General features: G+C 41.2%; 2 protein-coding genes across 6 annotated transcripts in view; one reads left to right on the top strand and one right to left on the bottom strand.

The window, feature by feature from the left end:
• Ubr1 (ubiquitin protein ligase E3 component n-recognin 1) overlaps positions 1–21,457 on the bottom strand; it is a 126,990-nt gene extending 105,533 nt beyond the window's left edge. For 2 of the 3 annotated variants that reach the window (XM_055628035.1, XM_055628084.1), the window contains exons 1-2: positions 14,573–14,997; positions 2,622–2,878 (exon numbers count right to left, since the gene is read on the bottom strand). In XM_055628035.1, coding sequence (XP_055484010.1) covers positions 2,622–2,878; positions 14,573–14,653 — 338 coding nt within the window. In that variant the 5' untranslated portion in view covers positions 14,654–14,997. Of the gene's footprint in view, positions 1–2,621; positions 2,879–14,572; positions 14,998–21,357 lie in introns of those variants that run through there. The other variant, XM_055628158.1, reaches the window with a different exon arrangement.
• A 77-nt stretch (positions 21,458–21,534) lies between these two features.
• The window catches only part of Tmem62 (transmembrane protein 62), a 31,108-nt gene continuing 24,959 nt past the window's right edge, over positions 21,535–27,683 (top strand). Inside the window, exons 1-4 of one of the 3 annotated variants that reach the window (XM_055628269.1) lie at positions 21,535–21,759; positions 21,984–22,095; positions 23,358–23,495; positions 24,271–24,316. In XM_055628269.1, the coding sequence (XP_055484244.1) occupies positions 21,580–21,759; positions 21,984–22,095; positions 23,358–23,495; positions 24,271–24,316 (476 nt within the window). In that variant the 5' untranslated portion in view covers positions 21,535–21,579. Of the gene's footprint in view, positions 21,760–21,983; positions 22,096–23,357; positions 23,496–24,270; positions 24,317–27,683 lie in introns of those variants that run through there. The other 2 variants (XM_055628391.1, XM_055628345.1) reach the window with 2 other exon arrangements.

The following is a 27,683-nucleotide window of genomic DNA, read 5'->3' as shown; positions in this document are numbered from 1 at the left end:
TTGGAAAAAAGACAGCATCTTCAACAAATGGTGCTGGTCCAACTGGATGTCTACATGTAGAAAAATGAAAATAGATCCGTATTTATCACCCTGCACAAAACTGAAGTCCAAGTGGATCAAAGACCTCAACATAAAACCAGATACACTAAATCGGTTAGAAAAAAAAGTGGGGAAGAGCCTAGAACTCATTGGCACAGGAGACAACTTCCTGAACAGAACACCAACAGCACAGGCTCTAAGAGCAACAATCAATAAATGGGACCTCATGAAACTGAAAAGCTTCTGTAAAGCAAAAAGACACTGTCGATAGAACAAAACGACAGTCTACAGACTGGGAAAGGATCTTCACCAACCCTATATCTGACAGAGGGCTGATATCCAGAATATATTAAAGAACTAAAGAAGTTAAAAATCAATAAATCAAGCAACCCAATTTAAAAATGCGGTACGGAGCTAAACAGAGAATTCTCTGTAGAGGAATAAAGAATGGCAGAGAAACACTTAAAGAGATGCTCAACGTCCTTAGCCATCAGAGAGATGCAAATCAAAACGACCCTGAGATTTCACCTTACACCCATCAGAATGGCTAAGATCAAAAACTCAAGTGACAACACATGCTGGAGAGGCTGTGGAGAAAGGGGAACCCTCCTCCATTGCTGGTAGGAATGTAAACTTATACAACCACTTTGGAAATCAATCTGCGCTTTCTCAGACAATTAGGAATAGCACTTCCTCAAGATCCAGCTATACCACTCCTAGGCATATATCCAAAAGATACTCAAGTACACAACAAGAATATTTGCTCAACAATGGTTGTAGCAGCTTTATTTATAATAGCCAGAACCTGGAAACAACCCAGATGTCCAACGGAGGAATGGAATGGATACAGAAATTGTGGTACTTTTACACAATGGAATATTACTCAGAAATTAAAAACAAGGAAATCATGAAATTTGCAGGCAAATGGTGGGATCTAGAAAAGATCATTCTGAGTGAGGTATCCCAGAAGGATAAAGACACACATGGTATATACTCTTATAAGAGGGTACTAGACCTATAAGATAGAATAAACATATTGAAATCTATACACCTAAAGAAGATAAACAAGAAAGAGGACCGTGGGTAAGATGATCAATCCTCACTTAGAAAGACAAATGGTGTGGACATCGGTTGTAGGAGAAAACAAGTAACAGGACAGGAGCCTACCACAGAGGGCTTCTGTAAGGCTCTACCTAGCAGTGTATCAAAGCAGATACTGAAACTCATAACCAAACCTTTGGCAGAGTACAGGGAATCATATAAAAGAAGGGGGAGTTAGTATGACCTGGAGAGGACAGGAGCTCCACAAGGACCAAATATATCTGGGCACAGGGGTCTTCTGTAAGACTGTATCTCCAACCAAGGACCATGTATGGATATTTCTGACATGAACTCAATGGCTGGCTCTTTGACCTCCCCCTACCCCTACTGAGGGAGGAGCAGCCCTGCTAGACCACAGAGGAGGACTTTGCAGCCAGTCCTGAAGATACCTGATAAACCAGAGTCAGATGAAAGGGGAAGAGGTCCTTCCCTATCAGTGCACTTGGAAAGGGGCAGGGAGGAGATGAGGGAGGGAGGGTGGGATTGGGAGGGAATAAGGGAGGGGCTATAGCTGGGATACAAAGTTAATAAACTGTAACTAATATTAAAAAAATTTAATTAAAAAAAGAAAAAAGAAATAAGCATATATATATATATATATATACACATATATATGGTTTAATTTCTCTAAGCAAAAAAGTGGTTTTTATTATATATATTATAAATATACAATTATTATATATTTATAATATATAATAACTTATATATAACAATTATAAATATTATAATTATATAATATAAATATATATTACAAATATATATATAATAAATATATATACTACTTTTTATTTTGTTTTTCTAGATAGGGTTGCTTTGTATAACAGAGCCCTGGCTGTCCTGGACTTACTCTGTAGACCAGGCTGGCCTCAAACTCACAGAGATCCGCCTCTCTCTGCCTCCCTCCCTAGTGCTGGGATTAAAGGTATATACCACCATGCCTGGCTTTTAATATATGTATGAAACCTGGATATTGGGGCTCATGCCTGTAATCGCATTATGAGTTCTGGGCCAGCACAGGCAATGGAAACCCTGTCTAAAAGATAAAAACTTTGAACATATATATTTATATATGTATGTATGTATGGTATGACATGTAACTACAGGCTTTATATTACTTGTGAGCATATCTTTGTGAATACCGATGTTTGTTTACAAGGTTCTATTAAGATGCTGTTGAGGAAGTAGTCAGAATTCTGAAATACACCTGATCTCAAAAGTTTCAGATACAGTATGCTGACTTCAAAACATGTACACAGTTCAAAATCTATTTCTTTGATACTTTTGAAGAACAGAAAAAAAAAGAACTGTTTAATAAGAAGTCATATATTAAAAATCAAGCTTTATGAGCAAAAGTGGATTTAAAGTGTAAAATAAAAGGAACTTAAGATTAATGTACCATAGGAAAAGAACGCCATGAACCAGGCATGATGCAAATTATAAGCTGTAAATTAAAACCAGTCCTTTAAATTTATGATACTCACCTACAAGAATATGTTGTTTCTCCACTTTTGAAAACCTTCCCACACAACTGAAATGCTCCACTGTGCTTCAATTTCTCTAAGCAGATGTCCGGATCCTCTCCAAATAAGCACCATTCCAAAGGGGTGAGTATTGACACTTGTACACTCTCTTCTTGCTTTTCCAAATCTGGGTCCATCTCAGCAAAATAAATTTCTGGCACTAGTTGTGCCAAATGATGTAAGAAAGCAGTATAAAAATCAGCTTGCTGATCCCACCACTGAAAGGGAAAAAAAGATGACAATCAGACTTTTTTTTTACAAGTTCTTTTTTTTTAGTTGAAAAGAATATTTTATTCCTTGAGAAATTCATATACACACAGGACATAGTTTGATCATGTTCACCACCACCCCTCCCCATATCCCTGTCCCTACTTCCTCATCCCCTCCCAACCTCACTCTTTTCCTTTATGTGTGTATCTCTAACCCATTAAGTCCAGTTTGTGCTGCCCATATACTTTTTGGATGTTGGGCCATCCACTGCAGTATGGCTAGCTTGCCAGGAGCCACGCCCTTACGGCCAAGTTATTTTTTAATGATTGTGGAGTACAAATAATGGCATAATGCTGTACTTTCAAAGCAATTTGCAATATTTTTATACTTCATCAATACAAAAAAAGAGGTGAATCGATTGGACCACCAAGACAGTGGTAAAAGTACTTGCCATCAGGCTTGGTGATTTGGTGATCCCCAGGATCAAGATGGTCTAGGTAGAGAACCAATACCTGCAAGCTGTCCTCTGACCTACATATGTGCATTGTGATACACTGTGGCCTCACATATACACACACTCATTAAATAAATGATCAAATAAATAAATAAAAGCATAAATTAAAAATTTGAGTTTTTTTAAAAGTTGAATTAATTGTGGGTTAGTCATACATTCAACACAGCTAGAAAGTATACGGAGATATATGTCCTGATATGTATTTTCTTCAAGTTATACTGCTAAATGCAAAAAGCCTGGTGATGGCGCATGTCTTTAATCCCAGCACTAGGGAGGCAGAAGTAGGCAGATCTGTGTGAGTTTGAGGACAGCCTGGTCTAAAGAGTGAGTTCCAGGACAGTCAGGGCTACACAGAGAAACCCTGTCTCAAAAATAAGTAAATAATCAATAAATCAATGGCAAAAAGCACAGAACAATGAGTCCATGTGCTACTGTTTATATGGAGGAGGAGAGCAGACATACTGAATATGCTTATGTTTAAACAGGAAACTTCTAGGAAGTTTCTACTCTTCTAAAGTAGAGTGCTTGTCTAGCATACATGAAGTCCTAGGTTCCAGCACTACATTAAAATCCAGCATGGTGGTACACAATTGCAACACAATACTCTGGAAGTAGAAAGAAGTTCAAGAGCATCATCAGCTACACATCAGGTTCAAGGCCTGGGTTATATGAGACCTGACTCTTCAAAATAAAAAGATAAAAAAAACTCTGAAAAAATTCAAAATGAATTAAGGATGGAAAGATCGCTGGGAAGGATTTTGTTTTCCCTGCGTACCTTTACTATGGTTTGAATATGCAGTGGTGCACGGGCCCACATGTTTAACCAGGTGGTTCCAATGAAGGTGATACTTTGGAAGGCTGTGGAGCCTGGAGAAGTAGAGCCTCACTGACAGCAGCCACACCAACTGCCTCAGGTTATAGCCAGCCCTTCAGCACCCTTTGTTCCAATCTCTGTTTCCTAGTCAGTCATGGACGTAGGAGCAAGCTATGTTAGGCTCCCAGATAGCATGCCTTCCTGGCCTTGAAACTAAGAGCTAAAATAAATCAATCTTCCCCTAATATACCTCTATCTTAGAAGTTTTGTCCTAGCAAAGAGAAAAAAACCAATTTAAACAGCTTGTAAACTTTTATTCATATGTGTGTAGGCATGCATATGCATGTTCTGTCTACAGAAATCATTCTAAAACTTATTTAATCTCATATATCTCAGGCACAAAAGTGTTCATAAAAGCAAAACACTTAAAACCTTGATGCCTATCAATGGAAGAACAAAAAAGAAATTATTCAGTCTACCACCTAACCATATTGCTCAGGTGTACAAAAATACCAGTTAAATTCACTACAATACTTGTAATTGAAGAAGCTGAAATCTGCCTAAATGTCTACAGATAAAAGTCCATTCATTAGCCAGGCTGTGGTGGTGCATGCCTTTAATGCCAGCACTTAGAAGGCAAAGGCAGGCAGATCTCTGAGTTCAAAGCCAGCCTAGTCTACCGATTGAGTTCCAGGACAACCAGAGCTATACAGAGAAACCCTGTCTCAAAAAACAAAACCAAACAAAAAGTCCATCCATTAAAGCAGAATATACCACTTCTTAATCTTCCAGTTTTTAGGAGACAGGAATGTAGCCCTGGCTGCCCTGAAACTCTACTATGTAGACCAGGCTTGTCTAGAACTTGCAGAGATCAATGACTCTCTTTGCTTCTGAATGCCAGATTAAAGGAATATACCACCATGGCCAACAGAACATACCATTCTATGAATGGAGAATGCCATAAAAATACTGTTATGTAACATAAATTTTGATTAATACAATCTTATATTTACAAACAAAATTTAATTATGTATACTTTAAATTTTTCTACAGATGTTGCTGGGGGTCTAACCTGGTCATACAGCATTTGTATAACAAATACAAGGCATTAGGTTTGAGTTGTACCATAAAAAAAAACCCAGGTATCCCAACTTCTCCAGTTCAATGCTTATTCTACTAAAACTAATATAACAGTAAGTACATGGGTCTTTTAACTTCACCCTTCTTGATTTCATATTTAACTAAAACAAAACAATAAAGCTTTGACTTCCCTTTAATCTTTCTCTAGTCTAAATGAAGCCTCTTAGCTAATAGCTGTCTAAAATTGTGGATACTACTAAAAATTGCTGATGTTTTTAAACCATGTCTCTGTACTGTTTGTTGATTGGTACAGAATACCTGAATGAGGATGCCAACAGTGCTCTCACTATGGGTCTAATCAGTAGCTCTCATTCCTCTACCCTCCCCCTTTATCTCCTCTTCAAGGCTCAGCTCAAGACCCATCTTAATAATCCTTCACTGATAAAGTCAGAAAATGTCTCTCCTGTTAATTCCAATACAGCACTTACTACAGAAGACATTCATTCTGTACCCTACCTAATATCAGTTAGAAATACTCATTCATTCACTTAACAGTGCTGGGAGCTGAACCTAGCGCCTGGTGCCTGCTAGGCTGCTTATGCATATTGGTTTGTTTCTGTTTGAGACAGGTCTCACTATGTAGCCTTGGCTGTTCTGAAACTCCTTTTTGTAGACCAGGCTGGCCTCAAATTCACAGATCTATCTACTGGCCTCCACCTTTGAAGTGCTGGGATTAAAGGCATGTGCAACCACACCTGGCCATTAAGTTGGTTATCTTAAATGTCTACAACTAACCCTTCAAGTAGGCTGAAAGCTCCTGAAAAAAGGAACTGTCTTTCAAGACCCTTTATACCCACAGGCACAGCATAAATATGCAACATAAGTTCTCAGTAAACACAACAGTAAGTACTTGTAGCAAGAAATAAGGCCAGTTTTGACATTAGACCTTGTAACTTTGTTTACTGAACCATTACAGTAGATGCTGTATAATTATAGTCTTTTACAAAAAGTTTCTACTGTGGTACACTATGGAATTTGCTTTCTTGTTTTAAGTTTTTAAGAGTTTCATACAACATGTTTTGACCACATTTAGCTTCTCTCACCCAACTCTTCCTGGATCCCTCTCTCCCTACCAACTGAACCTAGTGCCTTTTTTTTTTAATCCATCAAGACCAACTTGTGCTGCCTAAATATTCTTGTATGCATGGTCTTCCTTAGAGTGTGGTTGACTTCCAGGGACACTCTTAAAAGAAAACTGTCTCTCCCTTTTCCAGAAGCTAGCAACTGCTAACAGCTCCATGGCTGGGGCTGGGTTGGGTGCCTACCTCCCATCTCCACACTAGGATTTAGTCTGGCGTGAGTTTGCACAGGTTTTGTGTATTTTTCAAAACCTCTGTAAGTTCTATGTGCAGCTTCCCTGCTGTGTCCAATAGATATTATTTCCTTATAGCTATCCACCATCCATTTCCTCTAGCTCTTACCCTTTCCAGCCCCTTTTCCGTAAGTATCCTGAGCCTTGGGAGGAGAGGTGGGCTTTTATATTATTTATTATTGTTCTTGTTATTTGACTTAAGGTCTCACTTGGTAGCCCATGCTGACCTAAAACTCACTCTATAGCTCAGGCTGGCCTTGAACTCATGGTAATTCTCCTGCCTTACCCTCCCAAGTTTGAGGATTACAAGTATGAGCCACTATACCCAGCTCACACACATGCACACAAAAGGGCTGGTAAAATGTCTCAGCCAATGACTGAAGTTTAGTCCTGGATACCACAAGGCAGCAGGAGAAAACTGATTCCTGAAAGCTGTTTTCTGACCTCTACACATATGCTCAGATACATGAGTACCTGCACTTACATACTTATATACAAACACACATACATACATATACACACACAAAATAAGTGAAAAATTATAGAATAGGTATTTTACTGAGTAAACAAGTAAGTTATTCAGGAATTATTATTGGTGAATGTTTCATGCCCCGCCCCCCTTTGGTCATTTTTAGTGTTTTCTTCCACTTGTAACAGGAATTAAATGTTTAACTTAAAAGATCAGAAAAACAAACAAACAAAAAACAAATCTTTTCTCCACAACATTTGGAACTAAGGAAGTTTTCCTAATTGACTGTCCATAAAAATAAGTTCTCACAACATTTAAACTCCCAGACATTCCAAAGATATTCCTCATCCCCACAGAGACTAAAAGATAAGTTTGCAACTCTAAATAAAATCTGCAGTTACAGATGCCCCTGTGGGAACATCATTCTGAAAAAGGAACTTTGGTAGATTGATGTTCAAACCACAACTTACCCTTCTGTAAGTCAAGTGCTAGACATCTACAGTCTTCCCAGGCCTGCCACTTCTTAAATTCCTTTTTTTTTTTTTTTTTTTAATTTTAAGAATTTTTAAATTGCATTTATATTCTGAGACAGGGTTTCACCATACCAACCTGGAGCATGACTTGTAGACTAGGCTGCTCTAGAACTCAGAAATCTGCCTTCCCTGTATACCAAATGCTGGAATTAAAGGTATAAGCCAAAAAGCTTGGCTGCTGCTTCGGTGTTTTTTTGTTGTTGTTGGTTTTTGTTTTGTTGTTGTTGTTTGTTTTTTAAGAAGAGGTAATAAAATCTAGATGTTCTTCAAGTTTTCACAGGTAGTACTGAATTAGCAAGTAGACAACATTTCTAGGCATCAAGAAATATTTGGGTATACAAATTTCCTTGTCTTACTTGACAAGTTTGTTTGTTTGATTTTTTGAGACAGGTTTTTTTGTGTAGCCCTGGCTGTAGACCAGGCTGGCCTCAAACTCAGAGATCCACCTACCTCTCTTCCCAAGTGTTGGGATTAAAAGCATGGGTCACCAAGCCTGCTGGCAGCACCGCAATCCCTGCTTTCAAAGAGAGCACATTCTCTTCTTTGGCAGCTGTCTCACACGTCCGACTGGAGAATGTATGCAACCAACGCCCTTACATCAGTCACATGGAGACACGCCTGGTCCTACGGGCGAGTAAACCTAGTTGTAAAGCTTCGTTTCCTTTCTATTGAGTTCCGTACTGTCTTAGTCACTCTTTCATACTACGTGTTATTATTCCTTCTAGCCCTGTGCTGCCAGTAAAACTAAATTTCCTATGTATTCATGGCATTAATAATACAAATTGAATATATAGAGGCCATGACAAGCAAGGGACTCTGTCTGTCTCTTCTTTGCTCTTGAAATAATGCATAAGTATGTTGCCAAAATCTAGTTGTTATATGCATCCTGTCTCTCTTGAGCCACTGTCTTCCTTTTTCATCTCTGACCATACTTCTCTTTGAGTCTTTGGATGAATGCAATGTTTTCCTACAGCTCTTTACACTATATGGAGTACACATATGCAAAATAGCTAAAATGTTTTCTTATATTTCAAAGTAAAGCATGTGTGTATTAAAAAAGGAGTAAATGAAAAGACATAAGTTCCTTGTGGCTAATGTCATTTCTGAGCTTATTTGTAAAAACAAAAGGCTGAAGGGCTTTTTAAAAGTTTGCCCAGAAAAACATACTAAGTGGTTAGTCTCACTCTAAGGCAAGTGGACCTTCTTTAGGAGCGCAGCAGTCAGCAAACTATTAGAAGGAACCCTCAAAGAGTAACTGTGGACTTGGCTCCGCTCAGGGCCTGAATTGCTTCTGGTAACAAGTGGGCACTCAAGGCAGCACAATTATTCTTCTGGAGTCCTTCAGAGGGTTTGTTTAGTACAGTCTATTTCCACAAGCACTTTGCTTGTTTATAGGGACATGACACTTTTTTTAAATTAAATTTTTATTTTTTATATTAATTATAGTCTATTAACTCTGTATCCCAGCCATAGCCCCCTCCCTCATCCCCTCTCAGTCCCACCCTCCCTCTCTCAACTCCTCCTATGCCCCTCTCTAAGTCCAAGGATAGAGGAGGTCCTCTTCCCCTTCCATCTGACCCTAGCTTATCAGGTCTCATCAGAACTGGATGCACAGTTCTCCTCTGTGGCCTGGCAAGGCTGCTCCCCCATTAGGGGGAGGTGATCAAAGAGCTAGCCACTGAGTTCATGTCAAAGACAGTCCCTGTTCCCCTTACTAGGGAACCCCCTTGGATACTGAGCTGCCATGGGCTACATCTGAGCAGGAGTTCTAGGTTATATCCATGAATGGTCCTTGTTTGGAGTATCCGTCTCAGAAAAGACCTCTGTGCCCAGATATTTTGGTTCTGTTGCTCTCCGACACGACACTTTTTTTAAAAAATGTATTGTGCTAGGCATGACGGATTATGAGTTACAGGCCAGCCTGAGCCATATAACAAGATACTGTCTGAAGAAAGAAAAGAAAGGAAAAACCAAACTCATCCATCAAAATAAAAACAGCAACAGCTTCTTTCACAAGTGCCATGTTAACTCAAGTCACAAGGGAGTAGTGAGGTCTTAATTTTTTGTCTTAAACCACCTGAGACTAAGGGACAATGCTTAAAGGAAATTATTTTATAAAAAAAAAAAAAAAAAGGCATAGGATTAATGCCTTTTGAGAAGCTGGATAATGTAATAGCAGGGAAAATTTGAAATAGGCTTCAAAGGCAGCACATAAAGAATGGGCAGACACCTCTCCATGATTCACCATGCATCACTGACTTACACACCTATCTTTCCAGACAGACTCTCCATGAAGTACTGAAAAGACTGACATGATTACACTGTTTGCCCTGTAGAGAATGGACTGGAATGCCTGGTCCAACATGGCTCCAGGCATTTGCCCTGAGTAGGGCTAGCAAGGGAATGAAGGAATGACAGACACAGAGAAATGAAATGCTGGGATCAGACAGTCTGGACTCTCAGATGGAGAAACTTCAGCACCCCAGAAGCTCAGTGTATTTATTACATACAGCACAGACACACAGGGTTATTGCATACAGCTGAACAAAAAGGCAGGGATATGATATGCAGATTAACAAGAAGGAAGGGTTTATGCTACACAGCTGGATCAAGGAGATAGGTTTAGCTAACCTCAATAAAAGCATTCTCTGTAGGAAGCACTCTTCAGACCATAAAGAGTAAGAGAGGGCAGAAAAGAGTTATGGTGTACATTTTTTTCTATATACACTACCAGTATATGTAAGTGGACCAGAAGAAGGCTTTGTCATCCCTCTTAGCCTCACCATGGGGGCAGTGGTGGGGAAGAAGCCTTTGCCATTTTTCTACGGGTCTGAAGCCATGTTCTTTGACAAGCCTTTGTCCATGTCAACAGCACATATTCATACAGGACTTCACTTACTAGGGCCTCCTCTGATCTCCACACTGGAAGATGACAAAAGTAAAAGGAGAGAACTTGGTTAAGAAGCTACAGTTGTCTAGGCAACAAATGGTGGCTTAGATTACAAAGATGAGTGTAAAGACAGAAAGATGTTTGTATTCAAGAGCTAACGTGGAGGTGCCCTGTACTGAGACAAGAATAACAAAGTTCTTGATTTGCCTTCCTGCTGTCCTCTTCTAATATCTACCATAAATGCTTAAACCAAAACTAGAGGTACAGATGTCATCAATTTCTTTCATTTTCCATCAACTTAATAATTAAGTCATCACTGTTTCTACCACATTTCCAAAATCTTGCTCAAACTGATAACTTGTGTCTTCCTGTAATAAACTTTCAAATGGAAGCTATATCTTGGGTTACTACAGCTAATTCCTATTCTCCCTCTCTCCGTTTTTCAAGACAGAGTTTATCTCTGTGTAGCATTAGCTGTCCTGGAATCATTCTGTAGACCAGGCTGGCTTCAAACTCACAGAGATCCACCTGCCTCTGCCTCCTGAGTGCTGGGATTAAAGGTATGTGCCACTGCTGCCCAGCTGCTCTCTCTCTTTGAAACAACTATCAGATAGGCTGGTGGAAGCAAGTAAGCAACTGAGTTTATGATTCTGACACTCAGCAATGAGACGACTATGAGCTATGAGCTGGGAAATGAACATATAGAGGTAGTACATAAGCTATAGAACTAGATGAAATAAAATGTGCAGTCAGTGTCTGTATATAGAAAAAAAGATCACAGGGCCATGCCGAATGACACCTTCTTCTTAGAAGAAGGAATTTAGGTGGGAAATAGTCAAAGAAAGCAGATGTTCTGGCAGACCACCAATGTCCTCTGGATTTTCAATATTCTCAGTTCTTGTCATGAAACCAATAAATTACCTTTTCCTAAAAACTACATTTCATGACACTGTTCTACTCTTATTTCCTCAGCTCTTTGGTTTCTGGGTATATGTGTGTATATATATTCACACAACTCTACCTTAAAGATATTATTCATAGGTGGGCCTGGTGGCACACACCTTTAATCCCAGTGCTCAGGGAGACAAGAGGTAGGCAGATCACTGAGTTCAAGGCCAGCCTGGTCTATAAAGGGAGTCCAGGACAGCCAAGGCGACACAGAGAAACCCTATCTCAAACAAAACAAGATAAAAAGATATTATTTATTCTTATAGCCTTAACCATCAATCAATTAATTCCAAACTGGTAACTTCCAAATGGCTAGCTTACTAGGGCAGGCTTGTGAATATATAGCTTCTTGGGCCTTTTTCGGCTCAAGAATCAATTCTCTTAGTGAATTTTTTTTAATTCAAATTATTTATTTTTCTCTCTTAATTTTTAAAATGTATTATTGTTATTATTATTATTACTATTATTGTGTGTGGGCAGATGGATGCATGAATGTGAAGATCAGAGGATAAATTTGTAGAGCTGGTGTTAGTGTGCAGGCCATTCTGCTGGCCTGCCCTCAGGGACCTAGCAACACCTTAGGTCACCAACTGCCATCTCCAGGTGGCTGCCACCCCAGCAATCTCTCTCTCTCTCTCTCTCTCTCTCTCTCTCTCTCTCTCTCCCTCTCTCCCTCTCTCTGTATGTTCTAGGTATCCCCTTCTCCTCCCTCCCTGGACCCCTTCTCTATGCCCTCATGGCTCACTCACTGCCTCTCTCCAGGCCCCCCTCTCCCATCCCCAATAAACCTCCTTACACTAGATCTGCTGTGTGGCGTAATTTCTCAGGGGGCACACCCTTGCATAGGCCCGTGTTACCCCTGCCAGTGCACCATTACATAGCGTATCGGCTGGTTCTTTCCTTCCACCTTTACCTGTGGCACGAATGATCAAATTAAGGCACCAAGCGTGTTCAGTAAGCAGTTTCTAAGCCATTTTGCCAGTCCATTCTACTTACTTGTTAGGTGATATTAGACACTGTTGAAAATGTTACTGAAATGATCTTGTATCTAAAAAAGAAATTTGGTTTAAAGAAATCAGTAACTCACTAGAAAGGAAATCTAATGAGAATGGAAATCTTTATTAAAGCTCTGTAGCTGTCCTGTATTTGTTTCCATCAGCCCCAGCAGTGATTTGAGATATAAATTAATCAAATGGGGGTGCAGTGCTGAGGACTCAAGCTGAGCAACTTTGGCTTAACCACAAGGGTAGTTTAATAGGGAGAATGAAATGGAAAATAGCAGCTTTAAAAAGTACAGGAAGCAGGATGAACTCTGGGGTCAAGCAAAAAGAGTCAAGTCAAAAAAATAAAGGCTTCACAGTCATAAGTCTGTATCCACTAACACCGGCCTATCTTAAATCTAAATTCTTGATCATTTATATTATCTGTATCACTAGACTGGGTTTCCTGAGGCTACTTGACACCATTCCTTGCTTCTTTGTAAAGCTTTAAAAAGCCTTGCCCAAAAAATTATATTACTCTTTGAAGGAGTGTTTGCTCCTGTTCAATTTCTATACCATTATCTCCAATTCCAAATTAATGATGTTCTATGGTTTTATTAATGGGGTTTTACAGTGCTAGTGGGAAGAATTAACACAGCAAAGCTTTAAATAAACATTACTCATCTTCGACAACAGGAAACTGCAACTCTTCTGATTACATAGTTATACACTAGATTACAAAAAAAAAAAAAGCACATGATTCTATCTATGAACTGTTGTTGTTTTCCTATTTTTGTTTTTAGATGGAGTTTCACTGTGTAGGCCAGGGTTTGCCTGAACTTAAGTGATCCTTCTGCCTTGGCCTATAGTTCAGAAGAGCCCTTGCCTAGCATGCTAAGGCCTTGAGTTTGCTCCCCAGCACTCAATAAACAAACAAAAGCCAGTTTAGCTACTTGGAAACATAACTGTTTTCATCTGAACTTCACTACCAGCAGTGAAATGAGTTTCAACTACTTTTGGGGATGGAAGAGGAAGACTGCCAAGTGCTGATCTAGAACATACCCTTATCCCAATCCCAACTCTGTTCCTCTTGGGTTTTTATCTTAAAGATGTTTTTCTCCAGTCCCTTCAGTTGACTCATTTCTTAGCCACTCTCCTGTCTCATAAAACTCATAAAACAATGTTCAAGAGTCTGACGGGATAAAGTAAGACAAGAATGACTTTATTAAAACTACAAACAACTTCCCTAACAGGTGTGTGTGTGTGTGTATATACAATGTGTTTGTGTGCGTGGATGGGTGTGTATCCCACACTTTTCCATATACAAACTTGATAAAACATGTCATGACGAATAGCGAGTACTTCATAAGTACCTCCCTCCCCACCAGTTATCTGAATGGACCACACCAATACGTTTGCTAACACTGCCCCACCTTTTAGCCTACTCCGTTAGCATTCTCCCTGTGGTCAAACTATTGACTCAAATTTGTTCACTACCTCTCCTTTCTCATTCTTTGAAAATCCAAGAGCCAAGTATGGTTGATGGTTATTTCTCCCACTTGAAACATCCCTTCTGTGCATTTAGAAAGCAGTGACAAATGACAAATTTCCCTCACTGGGGGCCAGACCTGGGGTTCTCAAGACACTACCGTAATGGACATCCGGACATGAAATGACAGCCACAATACTCACTGTCACTATCAAGTCCACCCAACTAGGGGCTATCACACCAGGTGCCTGTCCAGATTCCTATCAACAAGAGGGGTCAGCAATGCGTCTACCGAAAAAATGGCCTTCTCCAACCTCACCTCAGCTCCTACAGCAAACCACCTAATAACAGCACGAGTTCTTTCTACTTCAAAATAGAGACGTGAGTGTCTGCGCAGGCTGAGACTTAATAAATGACAGTCATTCTACTCCGCAGACTTAGCTGGCAGAAATGTATGTGGGTGACGACTAACTTTACGGGGAAGGAAGGGTGCTTCAATCCTAGCACTCCCCTTTCCCGGCGCTGCCACGGAAAGTGGAGCCCCAAACCCTCGCAGGCGCCGCAGGAGGCTCCTTGGGGAGAGGACAAAAGGCAACAGCCGGTGAAGACTCACCGAGGCCGGCCGCTGAGGGGCCAAGGGAGGCTCGGAGCTGACGTCCATCCTCTCGGTTCCGTCCGTCTCGTCGTCCGCCATCTTAAAGGAAACGAACGTCCGCAGTTCCCGACCCCCGGCCGCCAGCTAGCGGAAACCTGTGGCCGGCCCGACGCACCAGGGACGACACTTTTACGACGGCCCCTGAAGTCGGGTTTGTCGCAGCACCCGGAGCGACTTCCGGTCGGCTTCCCGGAAGCAGGGTCCCGACCCGCCAGTCCGGACGTTTCTGATCTTTGGTTCCCCCCGGGCTGAGGCCGAAGGGAAGTCCTCACAGCTGTGTCTTTAGCCCTTCATCCGCGGTAGGCGTGGGGAGATGACAAAACTGGGAAACCTAGCCCGTTTGTCGGTAAGGGAAGACAAACTGGATATAACCCCGTTATGGAATACCACGTGGAAAGAACAAGGAAGATGTACGGAAACATCCAGGGAAAATCGTTGCCACAGACTGCATATGCACAAATGCATAAGTGTGTATTGTGCGAAGGAATAGTTCTGAACTAGGAGAAAGCACCCAAGGCCAAGACCAGGGTCGGAGGACAAAGGTGACCAAGAACTAATGTAGCATCATCTGTTGTTTCTGTTTTTCAGTTTTTTACAAAACGAATAATCACTCTGTAGCCCAATTTGGCCTCCATTTCCAAGCATTCCTTCCACCTTGGCAATCCAAGTGACATGTCAGCCACCTGGCCCCTTTAAAAAAAAAAAAAACCAAAACTTTTTAAATCTTTACTGACTTAATTGTGTGTCTATACATTTAATTGTGTGGTGCATGCACGTTCCGGGATTCATGTTTGTGAGTCAAAGGACAGTTTGAAGGGATTGGTTCTCTGCTATCTTCTTAAAAATATCTAAAGGTATTTTTAAAACAGGATCTGTAAGATCAAAGTTTCTTCAGCATGACTATAGATAGAGGCAGAACTAAAGTACAGCTATCTTCTATTAAATTGGAACTTAAGAAATCTGCAAAAGTTAGTCATTCCCACGTTTTTGGATAATTTTTTGTTTATAGAGTTAACTTTCATTTGAAATGCTATTTACTCCTGGTATAATAGCACATAACCTTTCAGCACTACGGGAACAGAGGCAGGCGAATCTCTGAATTCATGGACAGCGTGGTCTACGTAGGGAGTTCTAGGACAGCTAGTGCTACACAGTGAGACCTTATCTCAAAAACAAAACAACAACAACAAAAAAGTTGTTTATGTTACGTTTAAATGGTTATAAACCAGTCATGGGTGGTTTACAACGATAATGCTAGCTAGCATTTGAGAGGCTGAGATAGGAAGGTTGTTATAGGTTGGAGGCAGCAGAACCACGTAGCTCCAGGTCAGTCTAGCTGCAGAATGAGGTCCTGTCCCAAAACAACAAAAGACAGAACATGTTTGGTTACATGAAACCCCATATAAAAAATTTTAAGATAATTAAAAATTTTTTTTCCATCTTAAATTGTAATTAGGAAATATTGATACAAAGCACATATGCAGAAGATCCTGGGGAGAGGTCCAATAATTTTAAGGAGTTTAATCTTGAGAAACATGGTTGTAGAATCATTCTTTCTATCTTGAGATGAGACATCGTTGGGTGAAAAATCCAAGCAACCTAAAACAATGTTTTGTAAGACCAAAAGATACAGAGGAGGGGCCAAGGACGGCATAAGGCTGAACTTGTGATGTTGGTGTACTTTTAAAAAACTCTTTTATTTACATTTCTTATATCTCTTTCTTCGTACTCCACCCCAATCCCTTCCAACGTCCCATCACCAGGTAGGAAAGAGATGGGGTTAGTGGGAGAGAGGGTACAGTTCTCTTTCTTAGCTGCTTCCTGCTGGTTAGGGTCCTCGGGTTCCTTGGAGCCAGTCCAGTCCTTATTCCAACTTCTTGTCTTACTGTATCAGCAGCAACCTTGTTCTTTCTCCTCTCTATACTATGGCATTTATTTTCTCTCCAGAGTCCTCAGATTTAAACTGTCTGCAGCTGGCAAAGGGCACCTCTCAGAGCCTGCATGAGGCAAATAGTTTGCCGCTGTGGACTATCGGAATCAGTTCCACATTCCTACACCTGGGACCCAAACAAAAGCATGTTCACATCCACAACATTGTAACTCATTGTAAAGTGCTTATCTAACATGCACAAATTCATGGATTCAGTATACACACACATAAACACAAACACACAAACCAATAATAATACATGCATCTGTAGACTAGGGTTATAGTTCAGATGTAGAGTGTTCATCTACCATGCACATTATCCTGGACTTAATTCTCAGCGCTTTAGAAAGCAGCTGTTTTTACATTATACGTGTATAATTGAAACCAAAATGTTATTCTTGTGCTAATGAAAAAAAATTTAATGACAAATGCTAGTCACTGTCTTAGGGTTACTGTGATGAAACACCATAACCAAAGTAGCTTGGGGAGAAAAGGGTTTATTTGGCTTACACTCCCACATCACTGTTAATTAGGGAAGGAAGTCAGGGCAGGAACCAGGAGGCAGGAGCTGAGAATGAGAAGGGCTGTTTGCTTTCTTCTGCTTGTTCATCATGACTAGCTCAGCCCAGGGGTGGCCCCACCCACAGTGGGCTGGGCCCTGCCCCATCAATCACCAGTTAAGAAAACGCCCTATGTGCTTGTCTACAGACTGGTCTTGTGGAAGCATATTCTCCATTGAGATTCTCACCTTACTGATGACTAGGTTGTATCTGTATGTAACTGGCATAAAACTAGCCAGCACAATCACTAAGATATTTTTAATTTTGTCTCCATTCTCACACAAAAACAAGTCCTTGGTGTTCCTATAAAATACACCTTTTGCTAGGTGGTGGTGGCACACACCTTTAGTTCCAACACTCAGGAGGAAGCCTGGTGTACAGAGCAAGATCTAGGACATCCAGAACTACACAGAGAAACCCTGTCTCGAAAAATCAAGCCAAACAACCAAATGAACAAAACAAAACAAACCATCACCACCAACAACAAACCTATGCATTTTTGTTTTAGATAGGTAGAGGTGATTTTATCAAAAGTTAAGTATTCTGTTTTCAAAATGCTTGCAATCAGAAGTATTTTGGATTCCTTTTTTTTTTTTTTTGAGGAGGGGAGGATGTTTTCACATCCATACTAAGATGTCTATATAGACCCAAATCTAAACACAAAATTATTCCCTGAGTTTCACAACTGGAAATTATTTTCTACTTTGTATTTCCTAGTTTTTCTTAAAAGTAAGTACCAGTTTAAAAGTACTAAAAATAGCACTAAAATGTTTTTAATTTTTACGTTTATTTTTATTTTATGTGTCTGGGTGTTTTGCCCTCATGTATGTCTATGTACCACCTGTGTGCAGTGCCTAAAAAGGCCAACAGAGAAGGGTGGATCCACTAAAACTGGAGTTACAAATGGTTATGAGCCACCGTATAAGTGCTAGGAATTGAACCCAAGTCCTCTGGAAGAGCAGCCAGTGCTCTTAACTGCTGAGTTATCTTCTCTAGCCCCCTCTAGTATAATTTTAAAAGACCTGCCCATCTTTTAAGGAAAACATTTTTAATGTCTTTCTGCTTTCCTAACCGATGGGATTGGGCCCTTTTTTCCTGTTGGAGGAATAATTAACTATATTCCTGGCTTCTAGAAGCAAAGTTATTCATTAGGATTCAGTATATTTTCTTTTTACTACTGCCTGGTTTTTAAAGTTAGGAGCATTAGCCTTTCTGAGATGGTTTTCTCATCTACAACATAGATGCGTGTATGATGGTTGTGAAGATTAATGTGATACCATTGTAAGACCTGGGGTCTCACAGCTCAGGAGTTCAAGATCGTGCCCTTCCCAGAAACTCCCCCAGACCACGACTCGTTGCAAAAGCAAGAGGTTTATTAACCATTGCGCAGTGGGGTCACCCCTGCCGGTCAGCAAAGAGTGGCACCGGGAGACAAAGGCCTTTAGGTTTTTAAAAGAAAAATTGCAGGAGATTTGAAGTTGCAGTTCTGGCAATTTAGGATTGGATGAGGAAGCTATAAAGTAAGATAATTGGTTAGTCTTAGGTGCTCAAGCTTGGCCAGTCCTGCCAAGTGTGGATGCAGCTGCAATTGAAGGTGGGGGTGGCTAGCTCATCCTTGAAGATTAGGGGCTGTAGACTTTTGGCTGGAGGTCAAAAGCTACTCAGAAGAAGTCTAGGTTTGTTGCTAAGAAATGCTATCTCAAAGACAGGAGTTTTTCTTTTTGCTGAGTGAAGGTCATTGCTTGCTTGCCTTTTTTTCTATCTGTCCTCATAGATAGGGTCACATTTTTCCATTCTCTGGAAAGGTACTAAGATGCTTTAGCTTAACCTGAACCTAAAACTCAAAACTATAGGCTTTAGAAGACATACAGGTTACAAAGTTAGTCTAACCCTTTCACCATCACATCGCAAAAGCCCAGAATGCTTAGTTTCCTATAGTACAGTGTTTGGTAATAGCTACGAGACACGCCCTACACCCTGTAGTTTTCTTGTATACAAACGCACTTTCATATAGGGAGCAGGGTGTCAGGGATCAGCATACAGTCTTTCCATTCTGGAAGTCCTGTTAGGCAATAGCACCCCCAAGCAAGAGTCTAGAGCTTACTACTGGTTGGTATGGTTAGGTAACGACGTCCATCGGGCCTTGCCCAGACTTCTTTGTTCTTATGCTTATTGCCTCTATTCTAATGCAGGGAATAAAGGTGCACAACACCATGACCAGCCTTTTAAAATAACTGCAGAATTGTAAATGAGGTTGCTATTATAATATTTTATGGGGTATTCATTTGTTGTTTTTAGACAGGGTCTCACTATGTAGCCTGGAACTTGCTAAATGTCTTCCCCAGTGCTGTGACAAACAGTGCCACCACCCTCAGCTAAGTGTTTATGCTTTCTATGTATGTTGGCTAAATCAGTCATCCCTGGCATAAGTTCTTCCTAGCTATGATGTGATTTTTCTTTCATAATATTTTTCAGAAACTTGTGTTTGACCTTTTAATTTCTATTCATAAAATTAATTTATGTTACATATCTTATACACTTTATAGACATGGCATGGATAATTTTGTTCATGAAACACAGTTTTATAAAATGAAATTTTCTACTTGTTGTGTTATGTAGCCCAGGCTGGTCTTGAATTCCCAATCCTCATGTCTCTAACTTGCAAGTGTCAGATTATGCCTCCAATTTGCAAGTTGGGAGTACAGCTATGTGGCACCACTTTTATCTCCAGATTTTTTTCTTATACATATTGTTGTCAGACTCTCTTACCTATGAATAATGTATGAAATTTAATTTGCTCTAGGATAAAACTTAACCTTGAGCATGCCACTCAAATCCATTCCAAATCCACTCTGAAATGTTTTTTGCCAGTCTAACCTTCCTTGTCATCTCTGAAAGTTTATTCGCACCTTATTTCCTACAAATACACTGTAGAGTCTCATACTTCTGTGCTCTTGCATTGGTTGGCCTTGATGGTGTATGATATTGTATCATACTGTAAATTTTTAGGAAGTTCATTAGCTGTTATTAACATGCTTTCACACCAGATATTTATCTTCAAAATGACTTTAAAGTTATTGCATGGTATTTTCTAGTGTGTGTCATTTTAAAGATTTTGTTTTGTTTATTTGAGAAAGGGTCTCACTATGTATTCTTGACTGAAGATTCGCCTGCCTCTGCCTCCCTGAGTGCTGGGTTTACAGGCCTGTGCCACCACACCCGGCTTGTATTGTGGAAAATGTACTGTAGATTTTTTCTAACATTTTTCCTTTCCTCTTACAGTTTAATTTTTTTTAACATTTTATTTGTAGGGACTGAAGAGATGCCTCAGTGGTTAAGAGTACTTACAGCTCTTGCACAGGACTGGGATTTAGCTCTTAGTACCTACATCACAGTTCACGACAGTCTGTAATTCCCTTCTGAAGGACGCCCTCTTCTGGCCTCCATGGCACTGTACATACATGGTGCACAGACCAACATACAAGCAAAACACTCATTCACATAAAATTAAAAGATATATTTAAAAAATCTTTTATAATTATGTTGTTTTTGAACAGGGTCTCTCCACATAGGCCTGGCTGTCCTGGAGCTCATTATGTAGAACAAGCTGACCTCAAACTCACAGAGATCTGTCTGCTTCTCTCTCCCAAGTGCTGGCAATAAAGATACTTTTTTTTTTGTACTTAATTATATGTGTCTGAAGGTGGGTTTGTACAATCCAGTGCATTGTCTAAAGAGACCAGAAGAGGGCGTTGTGTCCCCTGGAGTTGGTAGGTGATGGGGACCAAAGTCTTATTCTTCCCTTGTTTTCTGTTTATATCAATGGCTTATATTTCAGAGATGCTGAACGAATTGAAATTTGCATAAATTACCACACTAACAATATATCACAAGGAAATAAAGATTTTTAAAAGCACTATTTGTATGGAAATGTCTATTCTGAATAGCAATGCTTAGTAAAGAGTTGAAAGCCAACAATAAAGGAGTGGTTAAATAAATTAAGACCAGGACCTAATTCTCCTGCTCTCGGCTTGTACGAAATATTAATTGACAGGCATACTGCAGTGCCACAGTACCATATAACGAACACATACAAAATCAGGCTAAGGAAAAGATAATTCCCACAAGTTAAGAAATCCTGTGGGGTTATGCTATGCCAGAGCGAGCCGCCTGTCGCGTTTGTACTTTAAGAGGCGTCCTCACACATACTTTGATTCTCACGAGCACCCTGCACTCACGGGAGGTATCATTACCTTCGCTTTACAAGGGCAGAGGTGGAGGTCAGGGAAGTCAGATCCCGGAGGAGCCGGGCGGCGCGCTGCCTCCCCGCCACCCCCTCGCTTTGCCCCTCCTGGCCCTCACTACGTCGGTAGACGCCAAGGAGCCGGGCCGCCGGCGCTGGCCCGGGCTGCGGACACGCGCGGCGGCCGTAGAGGCCGGAAGTGCCGGCGGCGCGCTCCCGGGGCCGCGCGGCGATGGCGAGGGTGCTGGCCCTCCGAGTGGTGGCGGGGCTCGCGACGGCGGCGCTGGCCGCCCTGCTGTTGGAGCACTACGGCCTAGCGGGGCCGTCCTCGCTGCTGCCGAGGCCGCGAGGCGCCCCGAGGCCGCAGCCCGCCCCGGGCCCGGCTGCCCGCAACATCTTCTGGGGTCTGCAGGTGATGCGGCGGGAGACCGCGGGAGGCTCAGCCCGGCAGGGGGCCTCGGCCGCGTTCTGCGTGGAAGCATCTCTCTCTCTCTCTCTCTCTCTCTCTCTCTCTCTCTCTCTCTCTCTGTCTCTCTCTCTTGCCCTTCCGCACCCGAGAGCTGCTGGGCCACCCCTGTCGGTGCGGCGCTCCCTGACTCAGATTATGTGTCTCTGTCCAATGCTTGCTTTTGACAGATATCCGACATTCACCTGAGCAGGTATCAAGATCCAGGCAGAGCGCTGGCTTTAGAGAAGTTCTGCTCGGAAACTATTGACATCATACAACCAGCTCTTGTCCTGGCCACTGGTAGGGAAGATTCCTGTGCTGTGGTGGTGGTGTTCTGTGGTCCTGATGGTAGAAAGGGCAGCAGCTATTAGCTGCTAAACCTTTTGAGGCACAGGCAATGGGACTTTGTAATTGCCTTTACCAGGGGATAATGGGGTCCAGGCTAAATGCTTTGCCATTTCAAGGTTTTCTCAAAGCAGTAGGAAAAAGGCTTGAGATGCTTATGGCCAGACGTTGTCTGCCAAATTTATGGTGTGATGTGGTGTGGTGTTTGTGTGTTAATGGTGATGAATGATGGGTGCTGGCTGATGTCCTGCTGAATTTGAGAATTAGGAAAAATCCTTTAACCGGTAATCAAAAGTTCTTCTTAACTGACTTAAAATTTTCTATACCAAGAGGTTAACCTCATGTTTTCAGTTGTTTGAGGACTCAAGTGATTTCATCCCTTGGTAGTTTTCTGACTGCATTTCCTAGACTCCTCAAACCGGTGTGCCTGTGCCCCCAAAGGTTGGGGGTGAGGGTGGGGTTAGGAAAAGCTCCTAGGAGTATCTGTTATGTTTATTGGGTGGTTCAGCTGCCACTCACTCTTCTGAAACATGTCCACAGTCAAGATGAAGTATCAGCCCTCAGATAATGAATAAGCCCCTGCTTCAGATGTTCTCTTTGCTTTCCTAGAAACTTTGGTATTTTATTGTTCAAACCACATCTTCCAGATTGGTTTTTGCTCTGAAATAGTGCGTGGTCACACGATAAATCCTGATTTGGGGTTTGGAAAACAACTGTTGCAATAGATAATAGGCGCTTGCCAGAATGTTGCAATGTCTCATAAAGGAGTTTCATTTAGTCTGTTGGTGAATTTTGTAGTCTCTCCTTCTCTCTCTCCATTTGTTTATTTATTATGTATACAATGGGCTGCCTGCACGCCAAAAAAGAGTACCAGGTATTTTTACAGATGATTATGAGCCACCACATGGTTGCTGGGAATTGAACTCAGTACCTCTCTAAGCCATTTCTCCAGCCCATTGTAGTGTTCTCTTTAACCCCCCCCCCACTTCTAATATCAAAATAGACTACATAAACACTAACTTATAATAACAGAGCCCTTGCTGAGACAATCTTGTTAGTTTAAGTGGCTTGCTTTGGACAAGTGTGAATCCATAATTGATTTCATGGACGTGTGCTGAATAGTTTAAGAAGTTGTGTTCCTTCAGCATTCTTGTTTGTTTGAGCCCCCTGGAGTTTAGTTTACACTTCAAGTCAACTCTGTACATGTAAACCCACAGGAGACCTGACGGATGCCAAAACAAAGGAACACTTGGGATCCAGACAACATGAGGTAGAATGGCAGACTTACCAGAGAATTCTGAAGAAGACAAGAGTCATGGAAAAAACCAAGTGGCTGGATATCAAAGGAAATCATGGTAAAAGCCAAGAACAGGATAGAATAAAGCATATATATGTTATAACATGGAAAATTGTAACATAAACTTAGATATGGTGAGGGCCACGTCTCATGAGCAACTATAATATATCATATTAAAACTTCAGAGACATATGGATTTCTATGAGATTGAGGCCAGCCTAGTATATATAACAAGTTCTAGGTCAGCCATGCTACATAGCAAGACCCTGTCTCAAAAAAAAAAAAAAACAAAAAAAAACAAAAAACTCCAAAACATTGAGGTGTCACTGTTAGCCTTTTAGGTCAGTATGGCATTTTCTTCTCTACATGGGAGAAAGAGTTCCTCAGAAATCGTTGTGGGATTTCTAGTCTGGACTAGAGACTCTGCTTAGAAACACTTGTTATGATTGTATAGATCAGGCATGAACTTATTTTTTTTTCCTGACTCTATTATCCCATGATTAAAACAGCAGCAAGACAAGTATGGTAGCATATGCCTGTCCTCCCAGCGCTAGGGAGAGGGAGACAGGATCACAGAGTTTTAAGCCAGCATGAGCTACCTAGCAAGTTTCAAGCAACCAGCAACAACAGTCTAGTCTTAGAACTTTCAAATTGACTTGTTCTGAACAGAATCACAATGCACCTACTATTTATTCTTCAGTGCGCTCGCGCCTTAAAACTTCCAGTTAATCTGAGTTCAGTGAAATTACTACTTTTAAAATATGCAGTTGAGGGACGCTTTGCCATTTAAAGTGTTATAGAAAGTGATGAATGTTTGCTTTTTTTCCTTTTAGATGCATATAACATTCCAAGTCTGGAGAGCATTGTGAATTATTACAGGTGCGTAAGTGACCACAGCACAGACTAAGAAGTAAGCAAAGGGAGGGTAAAGGCCATTCGATGAATGAAGAAAATCATTTTAACAGATGACATTTCTGTATAAAGAACTTTGGATAACTTAGAAAATGAGCCCTGTGTGTGTGTGTGTGTGTGTGTGTGTGTGTGTGTGTGTTCGTTCGTGTGTTCGTGCGCGTGCATTACAATCGATCCTGTTTAGAGAATGTTTTACTCTGCTTTGATACTTTTCGGATTTTGCAATGTTGCACAGGTTGGTCTGGAACTTCTAATTCTCCTTCCTACCTCAGCCTCACATGTACTAAGAGTATAGGCATGAGCCACCATGCCTGGCTCTCTCTTTTCCTTTTATCTTCATTCATTCATTCATTCATTCATTCATTCATTCATTCATTCATTTTCCTTATTTATTTGTTGGTTGGTTGTTTTGTTTGAAATAGTCTCACTCTACAGATCGGACTGGGATGGCAGGAACTCACAGAGATGGGCCTACCATTATCTACCTCAGGAATGCTAGGATTCCCAAATCCTACCACACCCAGCTTCCTTTAATTTCTTTGGTTCCAGTTGGCACTTAGCGAGTATTTAGATCAGATCTTGTAACTGAACTACTGAGGTCAGTGGGTTTTCAGAATACTGAGATACTGATTCTGTCAGCCTCTGGAGTGGCCACAGAGATCAGTGGTCAGCCATGACTGTTGTATCCTTCCATCTGATTAAAATAAACATTCCATTTTTTTCTGTGTCATGGATGTGACTCACCTAGGCACCTCTGTGTCAGAAGCAGTCTCTAGTTTCAGTGTGTTTAGAATGCTTCTTTTGGTTGTAATTTCCCTTTTAGCTCCAGGATATTGTAGAGTTTTAGTCTGCTTTGCCATTTAATCAAGTTAAGAGCCCTTCACTGGTTGTGCAGTCTCCGGGATAGAAGAGCTAGTGCTAACAAATGGCCCCTGACTTCAAGGAGTTTACTTCCATAGTACTTAGGGAAGAGAAGATATGCTGGGGAACCACTAGAAAAGAATGTGAAGGGGAGGCTGAGGAAATCCTGCATTTTTTGCTTCAGTACAGGAAATCACAAAGATAGAGAGGTCACAGGGCAGGTACAGAGAAGGCCTTATGAAAGAGCGGAGATGTTCTTTTCTTTTTCTTTTCTTAAGACGGGGTCTCACTGTGTAGCCCTGACTGTCCTGGAACTTGCTCTGTAGACCAGGTTGGCCTCGAACTCATAGAGAGTCACCTGCCTCTGCCTCCCAAGTGCTGGATTAAAGACATGCATCACCACCGCCCAGCTGAGCAGAGATGTTCTTAACCACTGAGCCATCTCTCCAGTCCCAGAGACATTCTTAAGAGATGGGTTGTGTTTGCAAGTTCATTCCATTGGTTTCTGAACTTGAGCGTACAGAATAGTTACCAGGGATACATTTTTAATTAAGTGCCAAGGCTTTTCTTCAGGTGTTTGTTGTTGTGCTGAGTGTTGAACCCAGCCATGGCTTTGTGCAAACCCGCCATAGTGGCACATGCCTTTAATCCCAGAGGCAGAGGCAGGCAGATCTCTGTGAGTTTGAGACTAGCCCAGTCCACATAGTGAGTTTCAGGAGAGCTAGAGCCACATAGTGAGGCCCTATCTGGAAAGAAAAAACAAATGCTAAGCATCACATACTTAGATTCTGTATTCAAGTAGTTAATTTATTTGACAGGATTTTTAAAAGTTCAATTCTGGATATTGAACCTCAGGACTTGCTTATGTTAGGCAAGGATTTTACCACTGAGCAGCATCCTCAGCCCGAGACAATGGTTCTTTAGGTTTTGTTTATTTTAGATAGGGTTTCACTATACAGTGTAGCCTTGGCTAGCCTGGAACTCAATATGTAGACCAGGTTGGCCTCTCCAAGTCCAAGATAGATTTTAATGTGTCAAAAATGTAAGAAACAGCATACTTAAGATGGCCATATACTGAGGAGTAACCAAAAGCAAATTAAGCAAGCAAGCAAACAAAAAACAAATATAATTTCTAATGTATAGTAAAATGCTTAAATAGAAATTTCTTAAATTAGCAAGAAGATCATGAAACTAGTTCACCATACTTAAATCACTTTGTCTAACTTTTTATTTGTTTGTTTGTTTGTTTTGAGACAGGGTCTCACTATGTAGTCTTGGCTTACCTGGAACTCACAGAGAACCACCTGCCTCTGCCTCCTGAGTGCTGAGATTAAAGGCATACACCAGCACACCTGGCTTTAATTTTGTTTTTAGGGTCTTATGTAGCCCAGGCTGTCCTTATCAACTGATCCTTCTACCCCAATCTCCCAAGAGTGTGTCACCACAACAGTTACTTTGTGTGTATAATGTGTGTGTTGTGTGTGTTTGGCATGTGTGTTTGGTGTGTGTAGTGGTCACAGGTTGGCATTGGCCGTCTTCCTCTCTCATTCTACACCATGATTTTTGAAACGGAGTCTCTCAGTGAACTCAGTGATCACCAGTTGGTTAGAGTGGCTGGCTAACAAGCTCCGGACATCCTCCTGTCTCCACTCTCTCCCAGCACTGGGGTTACAGGCACATGCCAGCCGGTGGATGTTTGGGATTCAAATCAGGTCCTCACAATTGTGTGCCAGGCACTTGAGTGACTGAGCCATCATTTTCCAGCGCCCACTTGTTTTTTTCAAGGGAAGATGGGCTTTCTGCTCCGAAGCCTAGACTGGCTTTAAAGTTGGAATCTTTAGGAGTGCTCAGACCACAAATAGGCCACACAGTGGCCAGCTAGCTTTGAAAAACTTTTGAGTATTAATTATAATGTTTATGATAATGTATTTACTTTATATTTGATTCTGTTCTTGCTCAAATATAGATTTAAGTGTGTACATTAAAATTTGAAAGTTTGTTTCTAAGTCTTACATATTAAGTAAACTACTATATGACACTTAGATAAAAGATACCTATTTTTAAAAATTTTTATTATTATTATTTATTACAATATATTCACTTTGTATCCCAGCTGTAGTCCCCTCCTTCATCTCCTCCCACTCTCACTTTCCCTCTCTCTTCCTCTCCTTCCCCTAGTCTACTGATAGAGGAAGTCCTTCTCCCCTTCTGTCTGACCCTAGCCTATCAGGTTTCATCAGGAATGTCTGGATCTTCTTTCTCTGTGACTTAGTAAGGCCACCTCACCAGGGGAAGATGATCAAAGAGCAGGCAACCAAGTTCATGCCAGAAGTCTCTCCATGCCAGAAGTCTCTCCATGCCAGAAGTGCATGCCCCTGCTCCCCTTGCTAGGGAACTCCCATGGAGACTGAGCTGCCCAAGGGCTACATCTGAGTAGGGGGTCTAGGTCCTCTCAATGCATGGCCCTTGGTTG

This window comes from Psammomys obesus, unplaced genomic scaffold (genome assembly GCF_907164565.1).
Source record: "Psammomys obesus unplaced genomic scaffold, mPsaObe1.curated_primary_1811, whole genome shotgun sequence".
NCBI classification, from domain to species: domain Eukaryota; kingdom Metazoa; phylum Chordata; class Mammalia; order Rodentia; family Muridae; genus Psammomys; species Psammomys obesus.
This window is presented reverse-complemented; position numbering and strand designations above follow the sequence as displayed.